The 26,159-nt window shown below is 36.9% G+C and overlaps 1 protein-coding gene across 4 annotated transcripts in view; it reads left to right on the top strand.

The window, feature by feature from the left end:
* The window catches only part of PDS5B (PDS5 cohesin associated factor B), a 110,278-nt gene that overhangs the window by 36,300 nt on the left and 47,819 nt on the right, over nucleotides 1-26,159 (top strand). For all 4 annotated transcript variants that reach the window (XM_072032620.1, XM_038174670.2, XM_038174672.2 and 1 more), the window contains exons 7-14: nucleotides 3,708-3,788; nucleotides 5,857-5,997; nucleotides 16,476-16,591; nucleotides 18,325-18,419; nucleotides 20,682-20,827; nucleotides 21,847-21,998; nucleotides 23,547-23,660; nucleotides 25,188-25,269. In XM_072032620.1, the coding sequence (XP_071888721.1) occupies nucleotides 3,708-3,788; nucleotides 5,857-5,997; nucleotides 16,476-16,591; nucleotides 18,325-18,419; nucleotides 20,682-20,827; nucleotides 21,847-21,998; nucleotides 23,547-23,660; nucleotides 25,188-25,269 (927 nt within the window). The remainder of the gene's footprint in view (nucleotides 1-3,707; nucleotides 3,789-5,856; nucleotides 5,998-16,475; nucleotides 16,592-18,324; nucleotides 18,420-20,681; nucleotides 20,828-21,846; nucleotides 21,999-23,546; nucleotides 23,661-25,187; nucleotides 25,270-26,159) is intronic.

The raw sequence follows: 26,159 nt of genomic DNA, 5'->3' as shown, positions 1-26,159 counted from the left end.
TTTTTTTTAGGAATATAGGCTCTAGATATGCCGTTCTGACGTTTTGATTTTAGTCCTACAGTTAGAAAATTAAGGACTGGATTGGTGCTAGCAAGTCTTTTTTGAGGAAAAATGAGGGACATACATTTGGTTTCTGTTTTTGAAGTACAGATTATTTCACTAATAATTGCTTTGAGTTGTTAAATTGGACATTATGGGGCAACTGGAAAAAGCAGCTGGAGAAAAAAAAAAAAAAAGGCAGTGTGGATTTCCACCACTGCCAACCCCACTGTACCCACACCACTGGTTTTTGGCTCTGTGGCAGAGCATCCTGGAGAGCATCACCCATCGATCCCCAAAACTAAGGTTTTTATGCTTCTGGAAGATACTGATGTTAGCAGTATGTACGCAGAAATCACAGTAGGAGTTCCGACAAAAGAGAGAGCTTATGGTTGATGAAGGTGGTTTGTCTTCTGAAGGTTATTGCTGAAGGCTTTCTAAGCTTAAAAAGCCAATTGAGTCAAGTGGTGGCTTCATTTCTACCCATTTTGGGACTCTTGAAAGCTTATCCCCACTGCATGCTTCCGTGCTCTTAGAGGCATCCTGATCAAGTTGATTATCCCTATCAGTGAAGGCTTTCTTAAATCCTTAAAAGATCTTGAAGTGCATATAATTTTTTCCCTGAATGTGGAGAAAGGTAGGTCAGAGGATATTCGTATAAATTTTAGGTAACAAAAAAAAAAAAAAAGAATATGTTAAGTTAGCTCTTACCTTATAACATTCCTCTTTCATACGAACTTTAAAGAATGTTTATGGCTATTCCATTAACCCAATAGTTCAAAATATAGGTTTTAATGGTTTGTAAAGTTCTTTGAATCTTTTTGGTTTTTGCCTGGATTGCTCACGTTTTCCTGTCAACTCAGACAATACTGCTTTTTCCTGCTTTTGTCTGTATCCTGGAATTGGAAAAAGGAAGAGAAAACTTTCTGATGTGTTTTTAAGAATTCTTTGACGTTTTCTTGAAAAAGTACAGCTTCTGGATGTTTGAGGGCCAGCAGAATTAAGTCAAGTTCATGAGCAATGGGAAGAAAGTAGTTACCTTGTTTAGCCTTTTGGGATCTGGACTTTTTTTTTCTTTTCAGCTTTTTTTTATATAGAATGAAGCCTGAGTAATTTACTCAGGGTTGGAAATCACTACTTCAGGCATATATCTCGGCAAACATTATGGTGTTGGGAGATCTTCTGCCTGATATTTAGTGGTTTAATTATGAAAGATCTTTGTTCGTTTAGGCTCCTTTTCCTAAGGCTATGTGCAAGAATTGTGCTTAATTTTTAAAATTTTAGTTGGTAGTAGTTGTGTAGATGAATTATGACAGCTTTTTTTTCCACTATCATCTGCTGTGTGAAAGATACAAGCTGAAAATGTAATTTGTGTGAATCAAAGCAGGTCTGCCTGTTGGAACTGCTGCACAAGGTCTGCTCTTTGGGCTTGCTTTACATGGAAATTATATCTCACTCGGGATGTAGAGCTCATGCTGGCCCAGGTGGAGGCTGGTTCCTTGGTTTTAGTGGAGGTGAAATGTGGAAGTCAAGAAGGATCAGAGCAGTACCTGCCAACAGAGCACAGTTCTTGCTGTGGCTATTTATGCACTTTATTTCCTGAACAGTCACAATTCTGGCAAAATAACAGAAAACAAATGCTACAGGTGGAAACTTTTTAAAAAATATTAGCATAAAGGACAAAGTAGAATGCAGAACCTCCCCTTTTCTGGGACATGGAACAGCTCCACAATTGTGCAAGAACCAACCATTGGCAGTCTTTGACATCTTGTTTAGGTAACAGAAGGGAAAAATTGAGGTTGAAAGTAAAGACACACCGATTTATTTTTCTTCAGGGGAAAATAAATGCTCAGAAGTGGTCTTAAATTGGGGGAAAGATTGAAATAAAGCTCTTCATTTCTGATGTTCGTAAGCCTGAGATGTCTCATTTCAAAGTTGGTCTTGGTAAAATGAAGGAACTTGTTCCCAGAGTGCTGATCAGTCATTTTAGGACATTTTTTATATCATGTCTCAAAGTAGCTAATAGCTTGAATTGCAGTAACTTTGACAATAAATTTTGCCTTTCCTTTTGTTACAATTTAGCTGACCTTGAAAATACTACTACTTGTTTCTCAGCTGTGATGATGGCAGTCAGCTTCGTAGAATAATAAATATTAAGCAAGCAAAATACATTTTCATAGTGGAGGGTAACTAGTGAACTGCTTCTGAACTTTAATTTCATATCTCTCCTGTTCCTAATGTGCTGTGATAGCTATGTGTCAGTTTTCCTGTAGTTGATTTGTTTCTATAAAAGCTAATATTTTTCTTCCTAATTTATATTCACATATGGCTTTTTAGAAGCAGGTAGCATTCACTGCAGGCTGGGCTTTGGTAATTTCTTACTATTTAGCGTTTTCTGGGAGCATTTGAATATCTCCCCAGAACTGGGATTTTTATTAATGTTCTGTAGTGGCTCTGAGTGAAATAGATACTTCAGACTTGGACTTCACAGTCTTGACTTCAGACACTTAATTCTGTCAATAGGCAAGTCAAAGGCTTCTTTTGTTTTATATTAACACAAAATGTTAATCTGTTCCCACTGCTGTCTACAACCCTATACTTCTATACAGTTTCTGGAATTACAGATGTGAAATAATCCATCTCTGTAAAAAAAAAAATAAAATAAAATAAAAACTCATTCGGATAGCTACACAGGCTAAGCATATACAAACAATGTAAATGCGTAGTTCTGTGTGTATGCATGGGTGTGTATGCTAAAAAAATGTGTATGTTCTTGCTTATAGATGAGGTACATAATGAAACTACACTTTAAAACTGTTTTCTTTTAAATTGAATATGAGATGGGAAGAATTGTATTTTTACAGAAACTTCTTTAGCGATTAAATGATTATATGTATTTTTGAGTATTGAGTACTTTGTGTGCCAGTGAAGTCTGGAGTGTCAAGGGCTGGGTTGCATTTTGTTCTGACAATTTTTGGAAAACGTAGTGTAAAAATTGGAGAAAGTAGGTAGCATCCCCTTTGTGTTGGGATGGGAAGAAAATGATGACAGTAATAACCCAATTAAAGAAACAGAGAGGTAGGAAGGCGTGGCTTGTAATGTTTTAACAAGAACCTAACAAATCAAAAAACTAGTTTTTCTTCACGGTCTTGGATTGAAGTTCTTTTTCTCCTATCTGAGTCCAAAATACCAAGCGTCTCTGGGAGGCACTATAGAGAGACTGTGCTGATGGTTGACAGGTGACTGCTTGATGCAAGGGCAGAATTGTACTTTATGTCACAGTCCTGTTTGGAGGCTGTATTGACCGTAAATGCCTCAAAGTTCCTTCCCAGTGCTTTTCTGTTTTTAGGCAAAGCTGATAAAGAACAGCAGTTACATGCAGGAACTGACATTGTTGTGTGTCAAGCTTAGAAGGGCAACTGAAAAGTAAACTTATTTATGGGGAAAGTTTTCTCAACATCACCAGTGAAGTTTTCAAAGCTTTGTTTGGACTTGGTCTTGATCTGACTGTATTACCTTTATTACTGAAAGTGTTTAAAAAAAAATAATAAAAAAGAGGCTATTTCTTTATTAATGTGTTTAGCAGTGTATGGTAAATATAAACTCTCGTTATTATTTTTGTTAAGGATAATATATGTGCTTAAATTTTATTTTATTTTTTTTCCCAGAATTTAAACAAGCAAGCCTATGATTTGGCAAAGGCTTTACTGAAGAGGACAGCACAAGCAATTGAACCATACATTACTAATGTAAGTGAAGACTGCAAGCAAATATGGAAATCAATGAATTTTCAAACACTAAGCTGTATTATAAAAAGAATAAATTACATATAGTTAGTTAGGTCTGGGTAACTTTAGAAAGTCTCAATTCTTCTTTGAGTTAATTGTTACGTTAATTAAGCTCTTTCCCTTTGAGTCTGCTTCTTTACCATATAGGAGTTAATAAGCCCTTAACAATTTTGTTCACTAAAATGGGGTAGTTCACTTTCTGTTGTGTTGGGGGACCTTGCTCTTTAATCCTGAATGTGACCAGAAGCCTAATGTATTTATGTATTGTTCTTATAAAAATGTATAAACACATTATTCTTGTGGCAAAGTTTTTTTTTTTTTTTTTTACTACTAAGTAGTCTCATTCATCTCCTCACAAAAAAAAAAAGGTGAAGACAGAGCACAACTTCAATGCCATTGTCACAGGAAGAGGAGGAGATAGAATCTAAAAATAGATAGCAAGAAGGAAAACTGAGTGGATTGAGGACTGTAGCCAAGTTAAGTGTAGTAAAAGACATCACAGGCTGTGCAGGAGAAGCGGGTTGAGAGGCAGAAAAGGTCAGGCATAAGTATGCTCTGAATTAAGCTGCACAATAGGAAAAGAAATTACGCTTTTTTATAAGTAGTTAAGGATTTAACATGTCTCCTGGCGTGTATCCAAAACCTCAAGAGCTTAAAAACAGTGGAAAATCTTTAATGCTTTTTGTTGCTTTCTGACTTGTAACACCTGTGGCTTTGGGGAAGTAGTTACCTTTTAAGATTCAAGAAAAAAATTTAGTGAAAACTCTCCCTCCAAACCTGTTAGTCAAACCTGCTGCTTGGGGAGGGATTGCATGGGAATGTGTTCTTAGTGTTGCTTAGCTGCAAGGTTAGATTACAAACTGGGTGACATTTTGTGGTCTTAAGGAAGTCTGTACAATAAGAATCTTCCTCTTATGGAAAATGTGCACATGCATTCTTCTGTTCTTGGTTTCCCACAAGTGGGAAGTATGCTGTCTGGTTTCTTTGAGCATTATTTTCTTTCTTAAAATATATTAAAGACACAGGAGGAGTTAATTGTCTAACCAGGAATATATACATTCCAGGCAACTCTGCTTCCAGGAGAGAAAGACTTCTCTGCAAGATGGTTAGAGAGCCCTAACTTCTAATGAAATGCACCTATCAGATTTTACTTAGTCATTTTTAATTTCTTTACTGATAATGATTAATCTTGTCAGGACTGATTAGCATCGCTACCCCCGGTGCCCAAGTTTGTAAAAAAGAAACTGAAGGGCCACTTAAATATATTATTTCCACCTGCCAGTAAGGTGACAAAATCTAATTTGTTTAGCCACACTTGTACTATTTTAACCCAAAGAGAATACAAATTTGCAAAGTTATACCTTACCCCTCCTCGTCTTCCCCAAGAAGGAGGTGGCAAACTCCTTATTTAGTTAGTTACCCATCTAGTAAGAGAGGATGTAGCTGAATGTCGTATAGAATTAATATTTGATATTTATGAAGTTTCTCTCAAACCCATCAGGTTTATTAAGAAATAATAATTGCTTTACGGCTGTATTATGCTGCTTGTAAATATAAATTCTGGAGTAGTCAGTTACTAATTACTACATATTTGTTTACGACTTCTTAACCTATCAGCTAGCCAGTTGTTCCAGCTTTGTTTTGTCTAAAGGTTGGAATGATTTTAAAGTAAGTGATTATGCTTAGTAGTGCAATAACTGTAAATATAGTCACATTATAAAAAGATTTGATGCAGTGGGACCCCTGTAAAGTTGTGTTGCTTAAATTATTTGTAGCCTTGTTATAGTAATCTAAGAATTACTTCTCATGACTTTTCATGTGGTTTTCCTTTGTGTAATTTTGAATACAGAACAGATTTGTATATTTAAGAGTTCAACTACACAGCCCTGTTCTGCTAACCCTCTCCCCCCCCTTTTTTTTTTTTTATTACTGTAAGATTGCAAGGTAGATTTAGCGGTGGACAGGTTTAGGATTAGACGCATGTTATGTATCCTTGTGTTATTAATGTAGAGTCTGTTTTATTTCCTAGTTCTTCAATCAGGTTCTCATGCTTGGGAAAACATCAATTAGTGACCTGTCAGAGCATGTGTTTGACTTGATTCTGGAGCTATACAATATTGACAGTCACCTCTTGCTTTCTGTTCTACCCCAGCTTGAATTCAAACTTAAGGTAAGCATTCCTTATGCTTTCCATCTATTTGAAACACATGTATGCTTTTCACTGTTGATGTAGTTTTGTACTGACAAGTTCATCGCAAATTATTTGGCATATGAAACCAACATTTATATGTAAAACAAGTCTGTGTTGTTTAAAAGAATACTCGTAAAAGTGCTTAAGAGTAGTTTAACTTCAAATGCATTAACCTACAGTGTCTGTGTGCATATGTTTTTAGGCTTCTGTTTTTCAAACAACAACTTTATTATTTTTTTTTTAATGGCTTGAATCTGATCTGGTTTGTTCCTTGGTTTACTGTAGTATTTGTTGTGAAGGGCTTTAATATGTTGAAAGTACTTTGTGCTGCTGGCTGTACAGAGAAACTACATCTGTTCACAATAGCGGGGTCTGGAAGGGATAAACCGGGCCCACTGCTAATGGAAACTGATGCAGTGACCATTTTCTTTGAATAGCAAGTCTGTCACAGGTGGAAACTTAAAAATATGTCTTGGATTCATTGCTACAATGATCTCTATTTCTTTTAAGTTTTTTTCTCCATCTGAAAAATAGCTTGTGTTTGCACTGTACCTATTTTAATAGCTTTTTTTTTTCCTTTTTGACTTTTTTACCATTTCATAGCATCTCCATCACTTGTGGAGACTCAGTATAACAGCTGATACTTCCTTTTTTCTGCTCAACCTTTATTCACTTTGTCATTTCACAAGGTGTCTATGGAAGTGGGGAATTTGATTACTTTATTACCAAGTTTGAAAGTGATTTCTTACTGAACTTAAAAGCAAGTGTGCAGTGGGTGACTTCTAAATTTGCACATATTTTAATTATTGAGGAGAGGTTTTGGTTTTGTAGAACCCGTGGCCAGTTCTCAGTGTAATGTTTATTACTGTAGTGGCTTGTTCATGCCTGTTATCTTTTCACTTATGTTTCCTGATTAGGCACACCACATGGTTTTACAAGTTGTTTTTGTGGCTGTATCTTTCCATTCACATTTATGAAAGAAGTAGGGCCCAGTTTACTTCTTGCTCTCTTTTTTAAAGCACACCTTTTTTAGCCCTTAATATCCGTTCTTGGAGGTGGAGAACAATTACTCTCACTCCAATAAAAACACTGTTTCTGAAGCTGTTACTCAAGAGATTTAATTTTAACTGGTGCTGCACCCTTTTTTCATAGCCATAATTGCAGTAATCTTTCCATCTTTAGGTCCATGTAAAACTGCAGCTTCCTGAATCATCTTCGTGCTCCTCATGTGCCACACTTGGCTCCTTCATTGACTCACATATGCCAGTATTTCAGTACTTGCTTCTTGTTTGTATCCCATTTTACCATTGGTATCAGTAAGATTAGTAGGAACACAACTTCATCAACTTTTTTTTAGTGCTCTAGGAATTTCTGTTCCTTCAACTGAGTGATTTTGATTCTCAGTCTTTCCCTAGTTTCTTAATACCTCTTAAATTAAACGACATTTTTCATGTCTGCATTTCTGCTCTTTGCTTAGTATATTCTTCTGAGATCAAAAACATGTATTTCATTGTTTTTCATCTCCTCAGTCCTTGGTCTAGTTTTTTCTTGAGGCCTAAAACCCTAAGGGTAATGTGGTTGACAGGTAGCATTTGTAATATCCAGTGTTAAAATGTTTCCAAGAGATGTAACTTTTAGTAGCTACATTATTACTGCTCGCTCTTAGTGCTTTATCTCTTGTTAAACTCCACTGCTGTTTGTGGCTCTTCCCAGCCCAGGTACTGCTACTGTATGAATTATCTTGCTGCTTCAAGTGCCTTTTTTAGGTGCTTTAAGTTATAACCACAAATAATATATGCCTGTTTTGTCCTATCGGTTGTCAAATGCATTTTGATCCATCTTTAATATTAAAGGGATTAAAAAAAAATAAAAATCCAAGAACATAAAACTCTCCTATAAAATAGGATAATCCTGTTTCAAATGAGGTCAGAGGTCTTCCTGTTGTTAAAAGGGCATTTTGAGGTTAAAAGGGTATTTTGAAGATGAATGTTCTGAAATATGAATGAAATACAGTCAGTTTGTGTGAGATCAGCACAAGTTCTTTATAAAGACTTACCAGTGATGATTAAGTATTTTCCGCTCCAACAACAGCTGTGGCTTTATACTAAACAGTGGCAGCTAGTGTCAAGCACTTTGAATTCAGGTCCAGGTAAATTGCCTATTAGTGTTGGAGAAGAGACTGTGATTTCAGTAAAATTTAGCACCTTACAGTGGAAGGCAGCTACTGTTGTGCTGCTTTGAATGAAAAGAAACTCAACAGCAGTATCCCTATTAGCTTGATGAAGCCTTGGGTCAAATGGGCAGCACAGGAGAAAAATAAGCTTGGCAGTCCCTAATGAAATATGGGAGAGGGGAGTTTGCTTCTTGAATGAAGGTCAATTAAATTTAATGATACAACAACCATAAACTTCAGTGAGCTCTGTATGTTATTCAAAGTTTGTTTAAATGGCTTTGGCTTTTCCAGGTTTGGTACATGGCATGTATTTGTCTGTGCCCATAGCTTAAGAGTTTTGCCATATAAGCTCATGTGCTATGTGGAGCGTGTTTATGTCATGCATAGTTTTGCAGAAACGTCGAGTTTCTGTTCTCTGAGATCGTCTGCTACTGCTTTTGAATATACAGGTGTGATAATAGAATTCAAATACTAGGGGTGATACTCAAATGTTTATGGGGCAGTGTGACAATTACTCTGTTCCAGGATCCCAGATTGCTTCTCTGCTGCTAAAGAGGTTTGTATTACTCTTAAAATGAAAGGTGTTGAAGGAAAGCTGTGCCTGCCTCAGTGGTTGGCTTGTAAATTTTGAGGAGCAAGAATGTGTGAGATGATCTAATCTTGCATGCGTTGAACAAATGGAAGTGGACATATGAAAGGGGCTTTTCAAAGACAAATTGGGTGATTGCTCTGTGTTTTTGAAAATGTGCATTGGCTTTAAAATTGGCTTTAAAATCAGTTAGAAAAAAATTGGCCAGATGGAGTAGACTCATTGTAGACTCTCTCTGAGCTAGATACCAAGTGTTTCAATTACTGGGATGCTTCAGAAAATATTTTCAGGTGCAAACTTGGCAAGTTCTACATGAATTTGAACAGAACCCAATATTTTTTATCATGCCAATGGAATCTCATTTGAAAAGAAATAAATCAGTTTCTTAAAGTATCTGTTTCAGTAGTATCTTTTTTTTTTCCAGTTTGAGCCATTTTTATCAGCTCTTTGTAAATTCTTTTGACTTGTCTAAAAAAAAAATCTTTTTACTAGTAAGGAATGATAAATGGCTGGTTTTGTACAGCTGCTAAAATTTCTCTTTTCTTTTTAAATACGCTGGCCATGTCATATGAAGCCTGATGAACAATGGAGATCAGCTCATTGGGCATAGGGTGTTAAAATAGATTGGAAAGAGTAATTAGTAATCCATATAAGGAAAGAAAAATGTGATGTGGCTTACCAAAGGCAAAGTCTGTAGGGACTTGATTACTGGCAATTTAAAAAAAAATAATAATAAAAATAATTAAAAAAAAAATCCAACTTTTGGGATGTCATTTGACAACAAAGTGGTTAATTCTTAACTAAACATGAGAAGACAGGAATTCCTGGAAGTATGATAATATTGTTAATGACTTGGAGGGGTTGCCCTTGGGAAAGTCCTTGTGTGTGTTCTAACAATATACATATTTTACAACTCATTATTGAGGGCTTAAAGAGGAATATGGTCAAGTTTATCCATCCTTCCTTCCTTTTTACTTGAGGTGCATCAAGGAGACACTTGATCAGGTTTTGGAGATATGATTATTGAAGAATCTTGTTCTGTGAATGGGAGAAGTCAGTTTACACTGAGGGGAGGCTTTCCAGCTATACTTCCTCCACCCAAAGTAAAATGCTCGCTCATCCTAAATTAACTTGTAGTAATGTTGTCGAGACTGAGATGTATGCTGCCACTTATGTCCTCCCGTGGAATGGCTTAAAATACTGAACTGAATATAAAAAGATGGGTGCTGATAGAGAAATATTTCTGTGCTGCCTGCCTTTTTCTAGTTCTGTGCACACATTCCTCCTGTGACCCCCCTCCTCCCATTTTCTTGTGTTTGGCACTGCTGGGAGGCTTTTTTAGCTGTAGTTCTGCCATGAACAATGGGTGCCAGGCACTTCTGTGCCACACCAGCCACCTTCCTCTTGTCTTAATGACATTAATTTCTGGAGCTCTTTGACCACGTGCTTAGCGAGCTGGTACTAACCAGCATGAAGCAATATCAGCCAGTAATGTCTTTGGTTGGAGCGGAATGAGTTTCAAGAGATCCTTGTCTTCATGGGACAAAGGATCTTAGGAAAGTTCTAGACTATCTCTTTTTAATGTAGACAAAATCAAGGGATTTCCTGTCAGTGACCAAATAAATTTTGGGCCACAAAAGGTGGGGTTATGAAACTGTTAGTATAGGACTTGTGACAGAGCTTAGGTCCCTCAGTAGCTCTGCTGTGCATATTTACAATTTTGGATCTGTATTGGGTTCACATGGCAAGGGTTTGGGAGCAGGGGGTTTGCAGGGGTGGCCTCTGTGAGGAACCCAGCAGCTGCCCCATGTCAGATCAGAGCCAGTTTCAGTCGGCTCCAAAGTGACCTGCTGCTGGCCAGAGCTGAGCCAGTAAGTGATGCTGGTTGGGCCTCTGGGAGCAGATTTAAGATAGGGACAAAAACTGCTGTGCAACAGCAGCTGGGGAGGAGGAGTGAAGCAGCCCTGCAGCCCCCAGGTGAGGGCAGGAGGTGCTCCAGGCAGGCAGCAGCAGTTCCTCTGCTGCTTGTGGAGAGGCCCCTGGTGGAGCAGGCTGTCCCCCTGCAGCCCATGGGTCCCCCATGGAGCAGATCTCCACGCTGCAGCCCCCCCATGGGTGGAGGAGTCCCCGGTGGAGCAGGTGGATGTGGCCTGGAGGAGGCTGCGGCCCATGGAGAGCCCCCGCAGGAGCAGGCCCCGGGCCGGAGCTGCAGCCCGTGGAGAGGAGCCCACGCAGGAGCAGGGGGCTGGGGGGAGCTGCCGCCCACCCGTGGGGGACCCGTGCTGGAGCAGTTTGGGACTGGGGGATGGACCCTGTGGGACGGAGCCGTGTGGGAGCAGTTCTTGAAGAGCTGCAGCCTGTGGGCAGCCCCCGCAGGCTCAGTTCGGGAAGGACGGCATCCAGTGGGAGGGACCCCACGGGGAGCAGGGGCAGAGAGTGATTGTGAAGGAGTTGCGGAGATGAAGCGTTAGGAACTGTCCACAGCCCCCATTCCCCTGCCTTGCTTGGGGAAGGACATAGAAGAAGGTGGATGGGGAGGGAAGGTGTTTTTTGTTCGCTTTTAGGTTCTTACTGTTCTAGCCTACGAGTAATAGGCAGTAAATTAATTTCCCTATTTTGAGTCTGTTTTGCCAGTGCTGCTAATTGGTGAGTGATCTTGCTGTTCTTATTTCAACCCTTGAGCCGTTTTCCATCATAATTTCTTCCCTTTCCCATTGAGGAGGGAGAGGAGAGAGCAGTTGTGGTGGATGGATTTCAGCTGGCCAGCAGGGTAAAACCACCACAGGATCTAAACAATGTGGCCATCTAGTGTTCAACCACCTTGCCACTTTGGTACAAATACTGACCATTTGGTCAAGATGACAGGTAACTTCAACTGAGAATTGTACATGTTGACTTGAACAAAGAATGCTCGTCAGTAAATGGTGTTCTCTGAAATGTGCAGCTTTGTGCTTTATTCTCTGCTTTTTTTTTTTTTTTTAATTTATCCCAATAATATATCCCAATAATATTTTCAGTTGCTCTAACAGGTCCATGTCCTCCTTGTGCTGGGGGCTCCAGAGATGAAGACAGCACTCCAGGTGGGGTCTCACAAGGGCAGAGCAGAGGGGCACAGTCCCCTCTCTCTGCCTGCTGGCCACCCCTCTGTTGGTGCAGCCCAGGATGCAGTTGGCCTTCTGGCTGCAGGTGTGCACTGAGTCAAGCTTTAAACTGACCAGAACCCCCGAGTCCTTCTCTGCAGGGCTGCTCTCAATGAGTTCTTCTCCCAGCCTGTGCTCCTGTCTGGGATTGCTCCCACCCAGGTGCAGCACCTTGCACTTGGGCTTGTTTAACCTGATTAGTTTTAAGCCATACCATCACATCCTATATCCTATACAGTGCTTCATATACCCTTTTGGCCACTGGGGCAAGCTGTTGATTTATGTTGAGCTTGCCATCAACTGAAACCACCTGGTCCCTCTCTGCAGCACTGCATTCCATCCACTTGTCCCACAACTTCCATGTATGTACAGGGTTACGTGGTCCCAGGTGCAGAATCAGGCATTCACTCGTTAAATTTCGTATGGTTTCTCATTGCCCAGTGTTCTTGTATATCAAGATCTCTCTGTATGGCCTCTCTACCCTCAAGCGAAGCAATGGCTCCTCCCACTTCTGTATCATCTGCAAACTTACTTTTTGTGTACTCAAATCCTGTGTCCAGGTCATTGATAAAACACTGAAGAGAACTGGCCCTAAAATTGAGCCCTGGGGAGCACCACTAGTAACTGGCAGCCAGCCTGAGGTTACTCAGTTTACTACAACTCTTTGAGCCTAACCATTAGACAACACTAAGAGCTCTGCCAAATTAACTCCCCCCCCTCTGTCCTGTGGTAGTCTGTCCTTCCCTTCTCCCACCATCCCCCCTCTCACCCCCAATTCACTGCCTGCCCTTCATCCATATTATGGGTAATCCTGTCATGACAGGATATCAAGTTAATAAGGTATTCCCTTCATGAAGCCACATCAGTTTTAACCAGTCAATGCATTGAATTTCAAGCACTTCTCAATAACTCCTAGGATGATTTTCTCCATAATTTAATCAGACACCAAGGTGAGACTGACACGCCTGTAATTATGAGGGTCCTCATTCTTGCCCTTCTTGAAAACTGGAGCAATGTTTGCTAGCTTTCTGTCAACTTGAACCCTTCCCAGTCTCCCAGAAAGATTTCACAAAAACATCAGCCAGTATTTTCAGTACCCTGCGATGAATACCTTTGGGTCCTATAGACTTACATTCAGCAAATGCCATTAATCACTCCCTAGTCGCAGTCCTCCAACCCAGGACTCCAGAGGTCCCAGTGCCCATCACTAGTGTTAAAGGCAAACACCTTGGTGACTCCTCATGTGTGTTTGGATCATCATCCACCTAATCGTGACCCTGTCCTTCCTATTCCAGAGCCTCAGATCTGTTGTGTAAGGGAATCTGGGAAGGCAAGGTAGATGAGAAGGACCAAAGACTTATTTCCATTCACCTCTATCCCTCATGTTAATCCCATTGCCTTCTGGTTAGTGCTGATACCACAGGAGACATGCAGCCATAACTTCCTGCCAAGTGGTCACCATTGCTTAACCTCCCTCAGGGGGAACATGTCTGGTGGACTAAGGGTGTCGGGACAAAGAAATCTCCTGGCTACCTTGCAACTCTCACAGAATCGTTAAGGTTGGAAGAGGCCTTCAAGATCATCTGGTCCAACCATCACCCTACTACCAATGTAGCCCACTAAGCCACATACTCCTCTTGGCACACAGCGGTTGCTGCTAGTGCTGGTTTCCCGTGGTTTGAGCAGCTTTCCTGTCTGAACAGGAAAGGAGTATTGCTAAATTTTAACACTATGTGAGAGCTGTGTTAAAAATCGTTTGCCTCTTATTGGTATTTTTTTAATCTTATTTTGGAAACGGGACTGTGGGATCAGCAGAACACCCACTGAAATTCGTCCAGCTAACCTCTTGGATGAAGGACAGCCATTAATGCCTGATCTTGGCATTGAAAAGTGATGTGTTTAGGGATCTAGCACTGACACAGAAACATTATCAGTACAAGAGAGAACAGAAATAAAAGACTACTGCTGTATAGGTCAACTTGTAACTGAAACTGGTGTCCCTACATTTCAATTTGATATTTGAATTTTAGAAATCACAGAAATTAAATATACATGTAATGGTCCAGGGAATGAAAAGCTCATGAACGGGGTATTAAGGAATAAAACCGTAATGGATTATTTGTCTTTGTTTTAATTTTCTACTAAACCAATGTTACCTAATGAATAAAATCAGCGAATTGTTGACTTTTATTGCTTCAGAGCTGCCTGTCCTCCTGGACATGGTAGTTAAATTTTTTGGCAAGTTTCAAGTTGTGTCCACTTCTATTCCCAAATCCCCCCAGATCCTCAGTGCTGCCTATTCTTTTGGACTTGCCTACTCATAACAATCTGACCAACTTGAGCTGTTACTGACAGACCATAACACGTAGGCAGAAGAGCAGCTGCCTTGGGAGCGGGGTATTGGGAATTAGAAATAAGTGCTCAGTGTCAGTTTTTATTGGTGAATCTTTATGGGACACTATTAAGCATGAAGAGTGCTGGATCATACCTAAGACAAAAGGTGAAGGTTACACAATGCATCAGTTACACAATGCATCATAGGACAGAGAAGGATTAAGGTTTTTCTAGAGCTTATAGTACTGATTTTTTCCTCAGAAAAAAAGTAGAGATTAAAGTAGAGTACAGGAGAGAGACTGTAATGGTGATGTGTTCATTTATTAACACAGGCTGATTCATTTATTATACAGGCTGATTTTATTACCTTAGGGTCTAAATAAGAACATCTCAAGGAGACCAACTCCTGGGAACTAATTTAGAAAGTACCAAATACTCCTCATCCATAATCACAAATATTCATTTTTCCTACAAGCAGGTCTATAAACATGAGTGCCTATAGTGTAATCAGATTACTGCCTGCTATAGGGAAAGCTTCTTCTTTGGCTAATTCATTAAAAGATATCTAAATTTTTTCTATACATCTGGCTATGCAATAAAGCAGTTGAGTGCTTTGTGTCTGCTACTGCCCCTATCCCAGGGTTTCTTGCTCTGCATCTGTGTTGATTGCCTAGAGAAATTCAGAGGTGCGCAATACTTTTAATATTTTGTTGGTTTAATCAGGAGTGGATAGGATACGAGTAATGGAGGTCGGACTAATACAGGCTGGGGAAAAAAAAGTTAAAATTCTTTTAGGGCAGAGAATCCGAATCTGTTATGTGATGGACACTTGTAAGCTGAAACTCGGGAAAAAAAAGATACCATTTATTGCAGTTAAAGAGGAGGAGGTTGTAGATGACTCGGTAAAATGTCAGTCTGAATTTGAGTCAGATAAATCAGTCAAATACAGACAAAAAGTGTTAATAACTCTGCTATTAAAGCTGCTAATATTATAAATACTAAGGTGTATTCAAAAGCACTATAGTTTCATGTATTGTAGTAATAAATCAGTGTCAAAGATTTCTTCATCCTTGTCTTGCTCTGGTACTTAAAAGGATTTTAAAAATGCTTCCACTATTCTTAGGGAGCTGAATTGAAAGAAGATACGGGAAAACTTCTCAGCCCATTTATGGTATCGAGTCAGGAGAAATAGTCAGTCTTTAAGGCTGGTGTTGTCAGAGAACTCTGACAACTACATTATGCTCTTATATCTTGGTTGAATTCAAAAGGTTGATGTTGAACTAATAAGAACGTCAAAAATGATGGAAGAGAACGTTATTTGAAAAAGCTCATGTCTATTACAAGAAAGAGGAATGAAATAATAAGGGGTGAATAACAACTTGTTCAATCAACTTGACCGTACTGCCCCATTTTCAAAGAACTATTGCAGCCAGTTGGTTTTTTAATAAGCAAAAGAAAAAAAATCTGTGAACTTCAAATGTGTTAATTGCACAAATATTAGCGCACATTTCCAAAGCATGTTTTAAGCTTCAAATGCTGTGTGTTGTATTAAGCAAGCCTAATGCAAACCAGCGCTAATGAAAATGTACTGAAGAAGGTCTTGTTTTATCTTTGTCAGTGTTAGTTTTTTTTTAAATATGACAGAAAAGTATCTGTTGTAACTTAGCAGTTTTAAATACAGGCTTAAATATAGACTTTAAATTCAGGACCAGGTACTGCGTGTGTCAGATCTTGGGTACTCAATCTTATGTCCTCTAAAAACCTTTTAATTAAATGTTTGTAATAAAACACTGTTCCCGAGAACTGTATACTTCTATGCGTAGATAGAAGTAAAATGAGTTTTGTGAGTTTTGTGCTGTGATTAATTTTGTATAAATTTGTATATGCACGTTATCAGGTTTCCTAACAGCAACACCTGTAAACGATGGTCAAAAAGATTTATACACCTATATTTACCACCAGGCTTTGTTCAGTAGGTTTTTTTGTCTCTGCGTTGCATTATATTTTCACTACTTTCATTATTTTGTCTTACAGCATTAGCGAAGGTACACGTTTGTATACAAGAAAAATCTATTATTTTTTATGATTTTTTTTGAGTTGTGTACGTATAATGTTATTATATAGTTTAAAAGCTGTACAAAGAACTATTTTGCTTTTTGGGGTATTTTATTTTCTGGCTGGTTTACTTTTTATTTTTTTAAAAGTTGTGTTCATTTTCCAGAGCAATGACAATGAAGAACGCCTGCAGGTCGTAAAACTTCTAGCAAAAATGTTTGGGGCAAAGGATTCCGAGTTGGCATCTCAGAACAAACCGCTCTGGCAGTGCTACTTGGGGAGGTATATGATGTTTTAGTTCTTTTCCCAGGAGAGAAAAAAAAAATCAAAGAATTGTAATTCAGTACTTTTCAATTCTTCTGTCTCTTTTATTTTCCTCAAGTGACATAGCTAAGTGTGTTATCCTCATGCTTTATCTGAAATCTGGCAGGTAACACTAGGGAGATTATTTTGTATATATCCTCTGCATTTATGATTCTGCACAGTAAACAATTACAAATCATCCTTTTTTAATTCATATTTTGCAATTATCTTTACTGCTATTGCCAAGAAAAATAGAACATTTTATTAGAATTTTTTTAACAAATGATGGAATCATTATAAAATATATTCAGTGATGGATTAATTTTAAAATAATATCAGATAACATTTGCAGTATCGGGTATTATCAGATTTGTTTTTGTGACTTTCATGTACGGTATTTTACTGGCTTCAATTTTTTTAATTATTTGTGTGCCTTAAAGGAGGTATGTAGTATTTACAATTCAGAAAACACACTTAGTCTTTTGTTTTTAAAATATTCTGCCAGTTTGAAATAGGTAATAAAGCTGAAGTTTTAGTCAGAAGGAACTTAAATATGGATACTATGGTGAAAATACTTTTGGCTTGAGTAAATGAGGATAAATCATATAAATTATTATAATTGCAGTAGATTGTAATTTAGCAAAAAATCATATCAAAACCAGAATGTCCTAAACAAAAAATGTCCTAAACTTCTAAAAGTACAGGAAACTTATTTGAGGGAATTAATTTTGTTTGAAAGTATGTAACATTTAAAATATTGCATGTAATTTAAGAATCACAAATTTGGATCCAGAGAAAGATACTTCATTGTGTTATGATGTGAAATATGATCGTGTCCAATCTGTTGTTCACAATTACTGTTTTCCATTAGTTATGAACCACATACACATATTTACTTTTTTCAAGGATTTTAAATAAGTTGTTATAGTAATTACTAGAGAAGACATTCCTAAATTGTCTTCATTTAGAAAAGTACCTAGTTTTCACTTAAATAGGCATTTCTTAAAGCCTTTGTATTTGATAAATAAATGTTTCCACAGCAGTATGTTCTAAAATTTGCTTTTAAATTGGTTAAAACCAGGTATTTTGATGGCCTTGAAATGTGTTTTATCTTTCAAAACAACATAGCTCTCGTTGCAACAATAGCTTTGTTATAAAATTACTTTTCTCATGCTTAACTTTATGTACTAGGTTTCAAGCATCAAATTTAATTCAGTCCTCTAAAACCAAGTCTTACAGAAGTTGAATGATACATTTTAGAAGAAATTTGTACTAGGTTGGATTGGTTTGCTGTCTATCATACAGTTTAAAGAGGAGAAGAACATCGCAATCTTAAAACCATTTTTCAGTTACTGATACAGAGTTCATGATTAACTAGGTGGAGCATTAGAGAAACACTGCTTGAAATGTGTGAGACATCTTTCACTAAATAGCTGTTGTCTGCCCCTAGTTTTTCATGTGTACCAGGAGAGGATATTTCCCTTCCTGTATAGAACATGAATTAATTCACAAGTACAGGAATTTTTTCTTAACTTAAAGAAATTCAAATTAATACCATAAAATTAGAGCTGTTTTGCACAGGTAACATGCACAGGTGCGTGGGAGGCATAAAAATCTTTTTAGGGAGTATTTGAGACTGTGTAGAAATGATCTAACTGTTCTGGCGAATGATATTTTTTCTTGTTGTAACACATTGTCTTGTTTCTAAATAGGTTTAATGATATCCACGTACCCATTCGTCTTGAATGTGTGAAATTTGCAAGTCACTGCCTTATGAACCATCCCGACCTAGCAAAAGACTTAACAGGTACCAGATTTACTATAACATTAAAATTCAATTCTATGTCTCCTGGAGAAGTCAGGAAGGTTAGTTGTCATCCTTTGTAACATTCTGTGACGTTATGGAGGGGACAATTGAGGTTAGATTTCAAAATTGCAGAGTCCTGTGCTTTGAGCGCTGCTCTCAGGCTAAGGGGTTTGGGCATGAAGAATATCTTAACCAAAGAGAGCACCCTCCTTCTCTTAATAGTAGCTGCATTCCCAACTGCTGTTGAAATTAAACACTATGAGATCAGGCAAAATAAGCCTGCCAAACAAAGCAGTCATGGCATTTATTAGGGTGCAGAACAGAGACTTGGTTCCACAAAGAAGTGTGTAAATATTGTGCAGCAACTGTCTAAGGTATCAAAACAGTCCTTGGAACTGTGACCACAGCTCTTGGTTTCTGCTCCTTCATACCAAACACAACTGGCAGTTCAAGACCTCTGTAGGAGGAAAGCAACTGGCACGGATAAAAGCTTTTAGTATTTGTTGCTCCCTGTGACAATAAGGAGATAGACAATAAGATGTCTCTTAATGAACAGAAGTGCAGTTAAAGAGAATGGGTTGCTTTTTTCAAAGTTGATATGAAGACAGTATCTTCCCTTGATCACTAAACTCCCACTTGTTCTTTGGAGGTATTATCTTTGACTGTTTCCTCTAAGGAGGGAATTTAAGGGGCCGTTAATTGCATGGGGTTGCCCTCCTGCGTGTTGAACATTTGTCAGTTTTCACAAATACAGGCAAGCTATAGTTATCCCATAATCCCATAGTTAATTGTATTGTTAAGGCAGGTTTTTTCTTTTTTTTAGAGGAAAAAAAAAAGAAAATAGTTTCTGGATCTTTCTCTAATGGAATGCTAAAGCTTATCAGAGGTGTATTTCCAAGTTTGTTTCTTTTTTTTTTCCTTTTAACTTTTTCCTTTTTTTTTTTTTTGACATTGCTGAAAGACTTTGTGCCCCCTCTAATGGTATCCTCTGGGAAATGTAATGTTGTTTGCCCCTTTCTCTCCCCACAATGCTTATCAAAGTCAAATTGTTCATAAAATTTTCTCGCTCACTGATGTTGAAGAAAAGAATTGTTTTGCGCAACGGCAATAGTCTTCATTTGTTTTAGTTTATTATGTTTTCATGTGGAACAATTTTTAAAAGCTATTTGATTTTTAAACTTTGTAACTTCCATAAATGCAAAGCTTCGTTTCTTGATGTGCTGTTCCAACACTTGTGCTGATTACCAGCAATGTTAATAGTCAGTATTTCAGATGAGACTTGAAAATTTTCACTGTTCAATGAACAGTAATAAGAGTGCAGTAACCTCTGGTTATTTAGAGCAAACTTTGAATTTTCTATGTTTCATAATGTTCTCAGTGTTTCACTGATGTATGCTGCATACAGTGATCTTAATGTCTTTTTTTGTGTGCTTTTGTGCCTGTGTATGTGACTAAATTAACCTAGAATACACGGTTCTGAAAAGATAAATGAACTTTGCTAGTCTGTTCTGTGCTTTGGCAATTTTCTGAAATGATACGAAGTAGCTAAAACATTTGAGATTTATAAGCAGAAATCTTAAAATGTTGATGGTGTAAGATTTCTGGTAGTACCAAATATGTAGCAATATGCCAACATAATCTAGAAAAAAACTGTTCTGTGTTGAATGAATTAGGATTTGTCTAAATAAGCATTTTTAGCTTGGTGAAAGAGCGTGCTTCTTAAGTATGTCTCTTGATTTGTTCCTGCTTGCTCTGCTCATGTGGTTCACACTGCGGAGTGTTCTGGAGCACGTGAACCAGACTCCTTTTGGAAAGCACAGAAGCTGTGTTCAGGAGTGCAACTGATGTGCTCTGTCAACCAGTTATAGGAATCTGCAGGAAGAGAGTAGCCTCTAGCCTGAAGTAAGACTTTAAAACGTGTATATAGTGTGGGTATCAAGTTCTTAGAACTTCAGCATCTATTCAGCTCTATAGATGCAGTTCTCTTGGGCTGTAACAGTTGCAAATGTAGATTATAACTAATTATTACAAGAAATAATTTTTAATAACTTAATGCCAGAAATATAAGTATTGAGCATTCTAAGTAAATAAAAAGTTGATTACTCACATTCCAGTTAATCTTACGGAAAATTAGTGGCTTCTTATTGTCTGTACTCAAAACTGTAGAAACTCATGGTTTTCTGTTGGGTAGCCGCTAGAGAAATAAAAGTATCTGAACTTCTATTCCTCAACCGAAGTGCTTATTTTATTTTATTTCCCCAGAATATCTTAAAGTAAGGTCACATGATCCTGAAGAGGCGATAAGGCATGATGTTATAGTATCCATAGTTACTGCTGCTAAAAAAGATCTTCTGCTTGTCAATGATCACCTGCTTAATTTTGTCAGAGAGCGAACACTGGACAAGCGGGTAAGACATTAAGTACTAATGGTGGCTGTGCATTATTCTTCTAGTCTTTTGTATCTTACTGCAATTAGCTTTCTTTTTCTTAAAAGCAAAGCTTCTTAAAATGCTGAGCTGATTTTAAAATGACTAATGAAAATCTATATAATGCAAAAAATATCGAGACAGTGTACTTAATGAGATAGCTTTTGCCCCTGACTGGAATGCGACATTTTTCATTGTGCTGTATTATTATTTACTGTAGAATGATAAAAAAAAAAAATACTATATGCAGAATAAAACTATGTCACTCCAGTTGTCTAGTTAGTAATTAATAATAGTAATTAATAGTAATTTTTGAATAAAATGAGATCCTCGTAAGACATTCTAACATTTTTCATATGAAATTTTGAGAATAGGTTTCAAACTGAAACCTATTCTATTGGTAGAATAATAGAAAAAAATAATAGAAAAAAACTATTCTATTAGTAGAAACCTAAATCTATTAGTAGATTACTAATGCAAATTGTTCCACCATCAGAGGTGGCTACGTTGTCTGCTTTTAATTAGTTCATTCGAAAACTGTGAATGAGTGTAGTAGCTTTCAAGCTTGAATAGCCTTGAAATTTAGTTTAGCTATGTTTTGTTATTCGGCAAAACTTAGGATATTTTATGCTTACATGAGAGTATAAACGGCAAACTTAAAATTAGTAGTATCACCTGATTTTTCATTTGGTGACATGCTTTCCCATGGTGCAGACATAATACAATCTCAAGCATTCAATGCAGATCTGTGAAAAAGGGTGCTGGCTTGAACTTGTAACAATTCTAAATTCAAGAGGCATACTTGCGTAGTAGTTACCTGCATTGAAATGCTTAGCATAATAGACATAATGCGGTATTTGTCTTAGTGAGAAGAAACTGTACTTATAACCCAATTGAACTATTTTATATTGGGGAAGAATAGAAAATACTATGAAGCTTCTCTGTCTTCTCAAATTTGAGTTTTGAACTGCTAAACTGTGGTACTATTTCGTTTTCTCAAGTGGAGAGTGAGGAAAGAAGCTATGATGGGACTTGCACAAATATACAAGAAATACTCATTACAGTCAGAAGCAGGAAAAGAAGCTGCAAAACAGATATCATGGATAAAAGATAAACTTCTGCATATATATTATCAGAACAGTATTGATGACCGGTAAGTCAGCCTTTTGAAAGCTGAGTATTCTGTGGATAACCGTGGGAATTTTGTTTTTCCTTCGAGCTTAAGTGCTAACAAGAAGACAACTTGATAATTGTGTATGTTCTGATGAAATGCATAATATTATACAGCCAAATTTTATTTGTTGTTTTCTTCTGCTTGTTTGAGGCCAAAAGAGATTTTAAGAAGCTGAAAACTGAAATATTCCAATGTACTTCACCACTGCTTTCATAAAGGAGGGTTTTGTTTATACTTCAGTAACTTGCTGATTTTTGTGTTAAAATCCAGTAAGTAAGACTGCCTTAACAAACTTGCTTTGGACTTTCAAGTCCAATTAGTCAATATAGTGGTGGTGGTTATGGCATCTCACTCTGGAAGGTTCGTTTTTCAGTATGATAACGGCCAGAAATTAGAGCCTTGTGATTTGTGGCGAAATATGTCTGTCATCCCAGCTGTAGACCCATATTTCATTGTTCACGTTGAAAAACAGTTGCACGTTATGAACTAGTTTGGGAACTAGTCTGCCTTGACTAATCGGTTGGTCTCGTTGGCTTTAGAGATGGGTCTTTGGTCTTCACAGCGTGATCAAATACAAATGGCATTGCAAACCCACACAAATCTTTCAAAAAATTGCACTCTTAAAATGTCGCTTGCAAAATAATCGGTTATTTCTTGGTACCATGGAAGTGGAAGGAACTGTCTGGATCATCAGGTCCAATCTTATTTGTTCACAATTTCTTAAACTTCAAGATTTTTTTAAGCTAGCTGGGTTTGTGTTTTGACCACGTGATCTAATTGGAAGAATCTAGTAACCTAAGCTTGTGCATAAGGATTTTATTTTCATTTCCAGCCTAGATGTACATGATTGCAACATGGGTGTGGTTTCTATTTTATTTCACAGTCTTTCCTAAGTAACTGCCAGACCCGAGCCTTTTTCTCCTGCTTCTAAATGAGGAGCTTCTATGTCATAGCAGAAGCTTTCATTAATTTCATTCATTTCAAAATTATTGTTGAATGTACCAGTATTTTACTATGGAAGCAACAGAAATGGGATAAACTCCGTGCTTCAGGAAGGGGCTAGGGAGGTGTGGAGGAAAAGCCAGTTCCTCCTGACTGGTGTCTGAATTCTCCTTCCCATGATAATGTGTAATGGTCAATGTGACCTTTTTTCCCCCCTGTTTTAAGCCCTGTATACGAGGTCAGTTCAAAAATTGACTGCAATACTTATCCTTTGGGCCAATATTTGAGACATCTTTCTCTAAAATCCTTTGATTTTTGTCTGGGTTAATAAATCTGATAATGATAATGTCATCTCTTAAATGTCCTACTGCTAACATTAACAGTATGTCTTCTGTAATGATATCTTTCTGTTTAATTTATGCTGAATTTTATTGGAAGTTAGGTGACTTGACTTTAATTTTTTTTAATAAATATGTCTTTATAAGCCACAACCAATCTCTAGGTGTGTCTGAGTATTTCTGAATGAACACTTTAACAATTTAAGACCGCTTTCTTGCTTACCAGTTCCTTAATGCTGTCTTTCAGGTTACTTGTTGAGCGCATCTTTGCTCAGTACATGGTCCCTCACAACTTGGAAACAAATGAACGAATGAAATGTTTGTATTACCTTTACGCAACACTGGATTCAAATGCTGTGAAGTATGTGCCATTTTCGACTTCTTGCAAAATAATTTTTAATACAGTCATTATTGTAAATTGGTTCTAAATTGTTATGAGTACCCTAAGCCAGTGGACAAAAGTAGTTCAGCAACTATTAGTAAATGGAATGTGGCAAAACTGTATGCTCTTCAAATTAGAGTTTGAAAAAATTAATAGGGTGGTTTTTAACAAGGTGTGGTACCCTTTAACCATAAACAGCAAAAAAATAGTAGTGCCAAAGAAATGGCAAAAAGCTTTTGAGTGCATGTTAGTCCTTTTATGTCTTGAAAGAGATAGCACAGATTAGTAGCGTTGACTAGCTTCAGATCTTATCTGAAGATTTAAGAATCAACATACTCATTTTAGCAGCCAGGATAACTCGAGTGGGAAGGAATTATTTGTTTGTCTCTTCTCCTTCAATATTCATTTTACTTCCAATTTTGTTTGGAGAAGGTAATTACTTGCCTTAAAATTAGTGTATGCATGTGAATTTGAATAATGACAGTTTTGCTGCTGTAATGTTCATTATTTTGATTGAATTTACTTAGTTTTACTTTTTCATTTAGTAGTACCTAGTCACTTGAAAATTAAATATTTCTCATGTGGGAGAGTGTTTATCATAGATTGGCTAAAAAAACCACCCACAGCATTCAAATACTAGAGAAACTGGTGTTTGAATCCCCTGTGTTTCTTGTATAACATGCCTGAGTAAGTCACAGTGGTGTAGCACAGTAAAACAAACAATAATGTATTAAAAATCAAAACTGCTACTGTTCTAACATTCTTTGGTATAGGCTAAACAAAATGCAGAATGTTTTTTTTTCAGAACTTGTTATTTCAGGCAACAAATAACTTCTGCATTCTACAGTTTTCGTATGCAGTAGTATGTATTTTAAAGATTCAGTATATTCAGTTAGTTAAATAGGACTGACTTTTACTTGTGAATTCCAGAAGTTTTAAAAATGAGTGTTTTTTTTTTAATTCCTTTTACTATTTTTTTTTTTAATTTTTAGATATTTTTTCATGGAAAGTGTGCTGATTTTCAGTTTTGTAGACTAATGCATCTCTTACAAGTCTAATCACGTCCACTTTTTGCAACTTGTTCTAGTAACTGCTTTCTGTATAAGAAAAACGTTGTTTTGATGATAAAAATCTTAGCCTGCTTCTTGGAATGTTTTTAGAAGAATGATTTTAGACTCGTACAAATGAGATTTTTATAAGACAGATATCAGTTACTTCCCGGTTCTTTTAAAGGCAGTGTAGTTAAGCGTCTGAAATAAAAACTCATTTCAAAATCACATTTTGTACCAGTATAGTATGATCAATTAAATTTTCCATATCATTCAGTTAGGAAATATTTAGAATTTGCTCACACAGCAATGGTGTTCCATGTGACAGTAAGGTTTAGAAGACGTTTAGGAGAATGTAAAGGCTCTTGTTGGGCAGTTATGTTATTTATTAAATAGAAGACTTTGACAACTCTTTTTTTTTTCCTCTTCCTTTTCTTCTATTCTTTGTTTTTTTTAGAGCATTGAATGAAATGTGGAAATGTCAGAATCTGTTACGACATCAAGTAAAGGATTTAGTTGACCTAATAAAACAACCAAAAGTAAGTGAATATGCAATTATACTTAAAAACAAAACAAAACAAAAACTAAAAAAGCCAACAAAAAAAAAAATGAAATTCTCTTATTTCCATTACTTCCGTCTGAAGCTTAATATTACTGACAGAAAATAATTCGATTCTGTTAGACAACACTTTCTGTAAGAAATCTGTATATGTTTTATCAGTAAGAGTAGGTGTTTTTAAGATTCTTTTTAAGTGTTTGCTAACTGCTTAATACTAAAATATGTGCTCCCACTGTTTGAGAGCTACATGTTGCCAGGATTGTTCTGGTTCTCAAACGAGAAAAAGATGGTATATTATTTTTGACCGCCAGATTGAATAATGAAGAAAAAATACCTAACATCCTGATTTCTTATCTTATATAAATTAGTAACATTTGAGAAATGAAAGTATTTTATCTTTATATGTTACTTGTTTCTCTTCCCTCTTGGAAACTTCTTAAATGTTGTGTTGGAGGTGACAGTGAATTCTTTTTTTCCTAGTGGGCATATTTCTAAAAGATAAACATACCTACAGGATTTGGGATATTCTCACAGAGTAAAATTTAGATTTCAGTTATATGTATATGCACATTATCATAAAAAAAAAAAAAAAAGTGATTCTGCATGTCATTTGGAACCTGATTATGATTTGACTTCAGTGCTACAAGTTTAATCTGTTGGTGCTTTAACAGTAATAGTGTATCCTATAAAGTGTTACTGTGTCCATATTCATATATTTAGGTCTTTTATATGTTCATATACTCAAACATCACAGGTAAATTTAATGCAGTTTTAGGATTGAATTATAATTTTGCTGAAATTGTTTGAACGTAATGAAAGGGTAACTGCATTTTTACAAGTGTAATTGGATTATCTAACGTCTGCTTAGAA

Source organism: Anas platyrhynchos, chromosome 1, assembly GCF_047663525.1.
Source record: "Anas platyrhynchos isolate ZD024472 breed Pekin duck chromosome 1, IASCAAS_PekinDuck_T2T, whole genome shotgun sequence".
Taxonomy (NCBI): Eukaryota; Metazoa; Chordata; class Aves; order Anseriformes; family Anatidae; genus Anas; species Anas platyrhynchos.
This window is presented reverse-complemented; position numbering and strand designations above follow the sequence as displayed.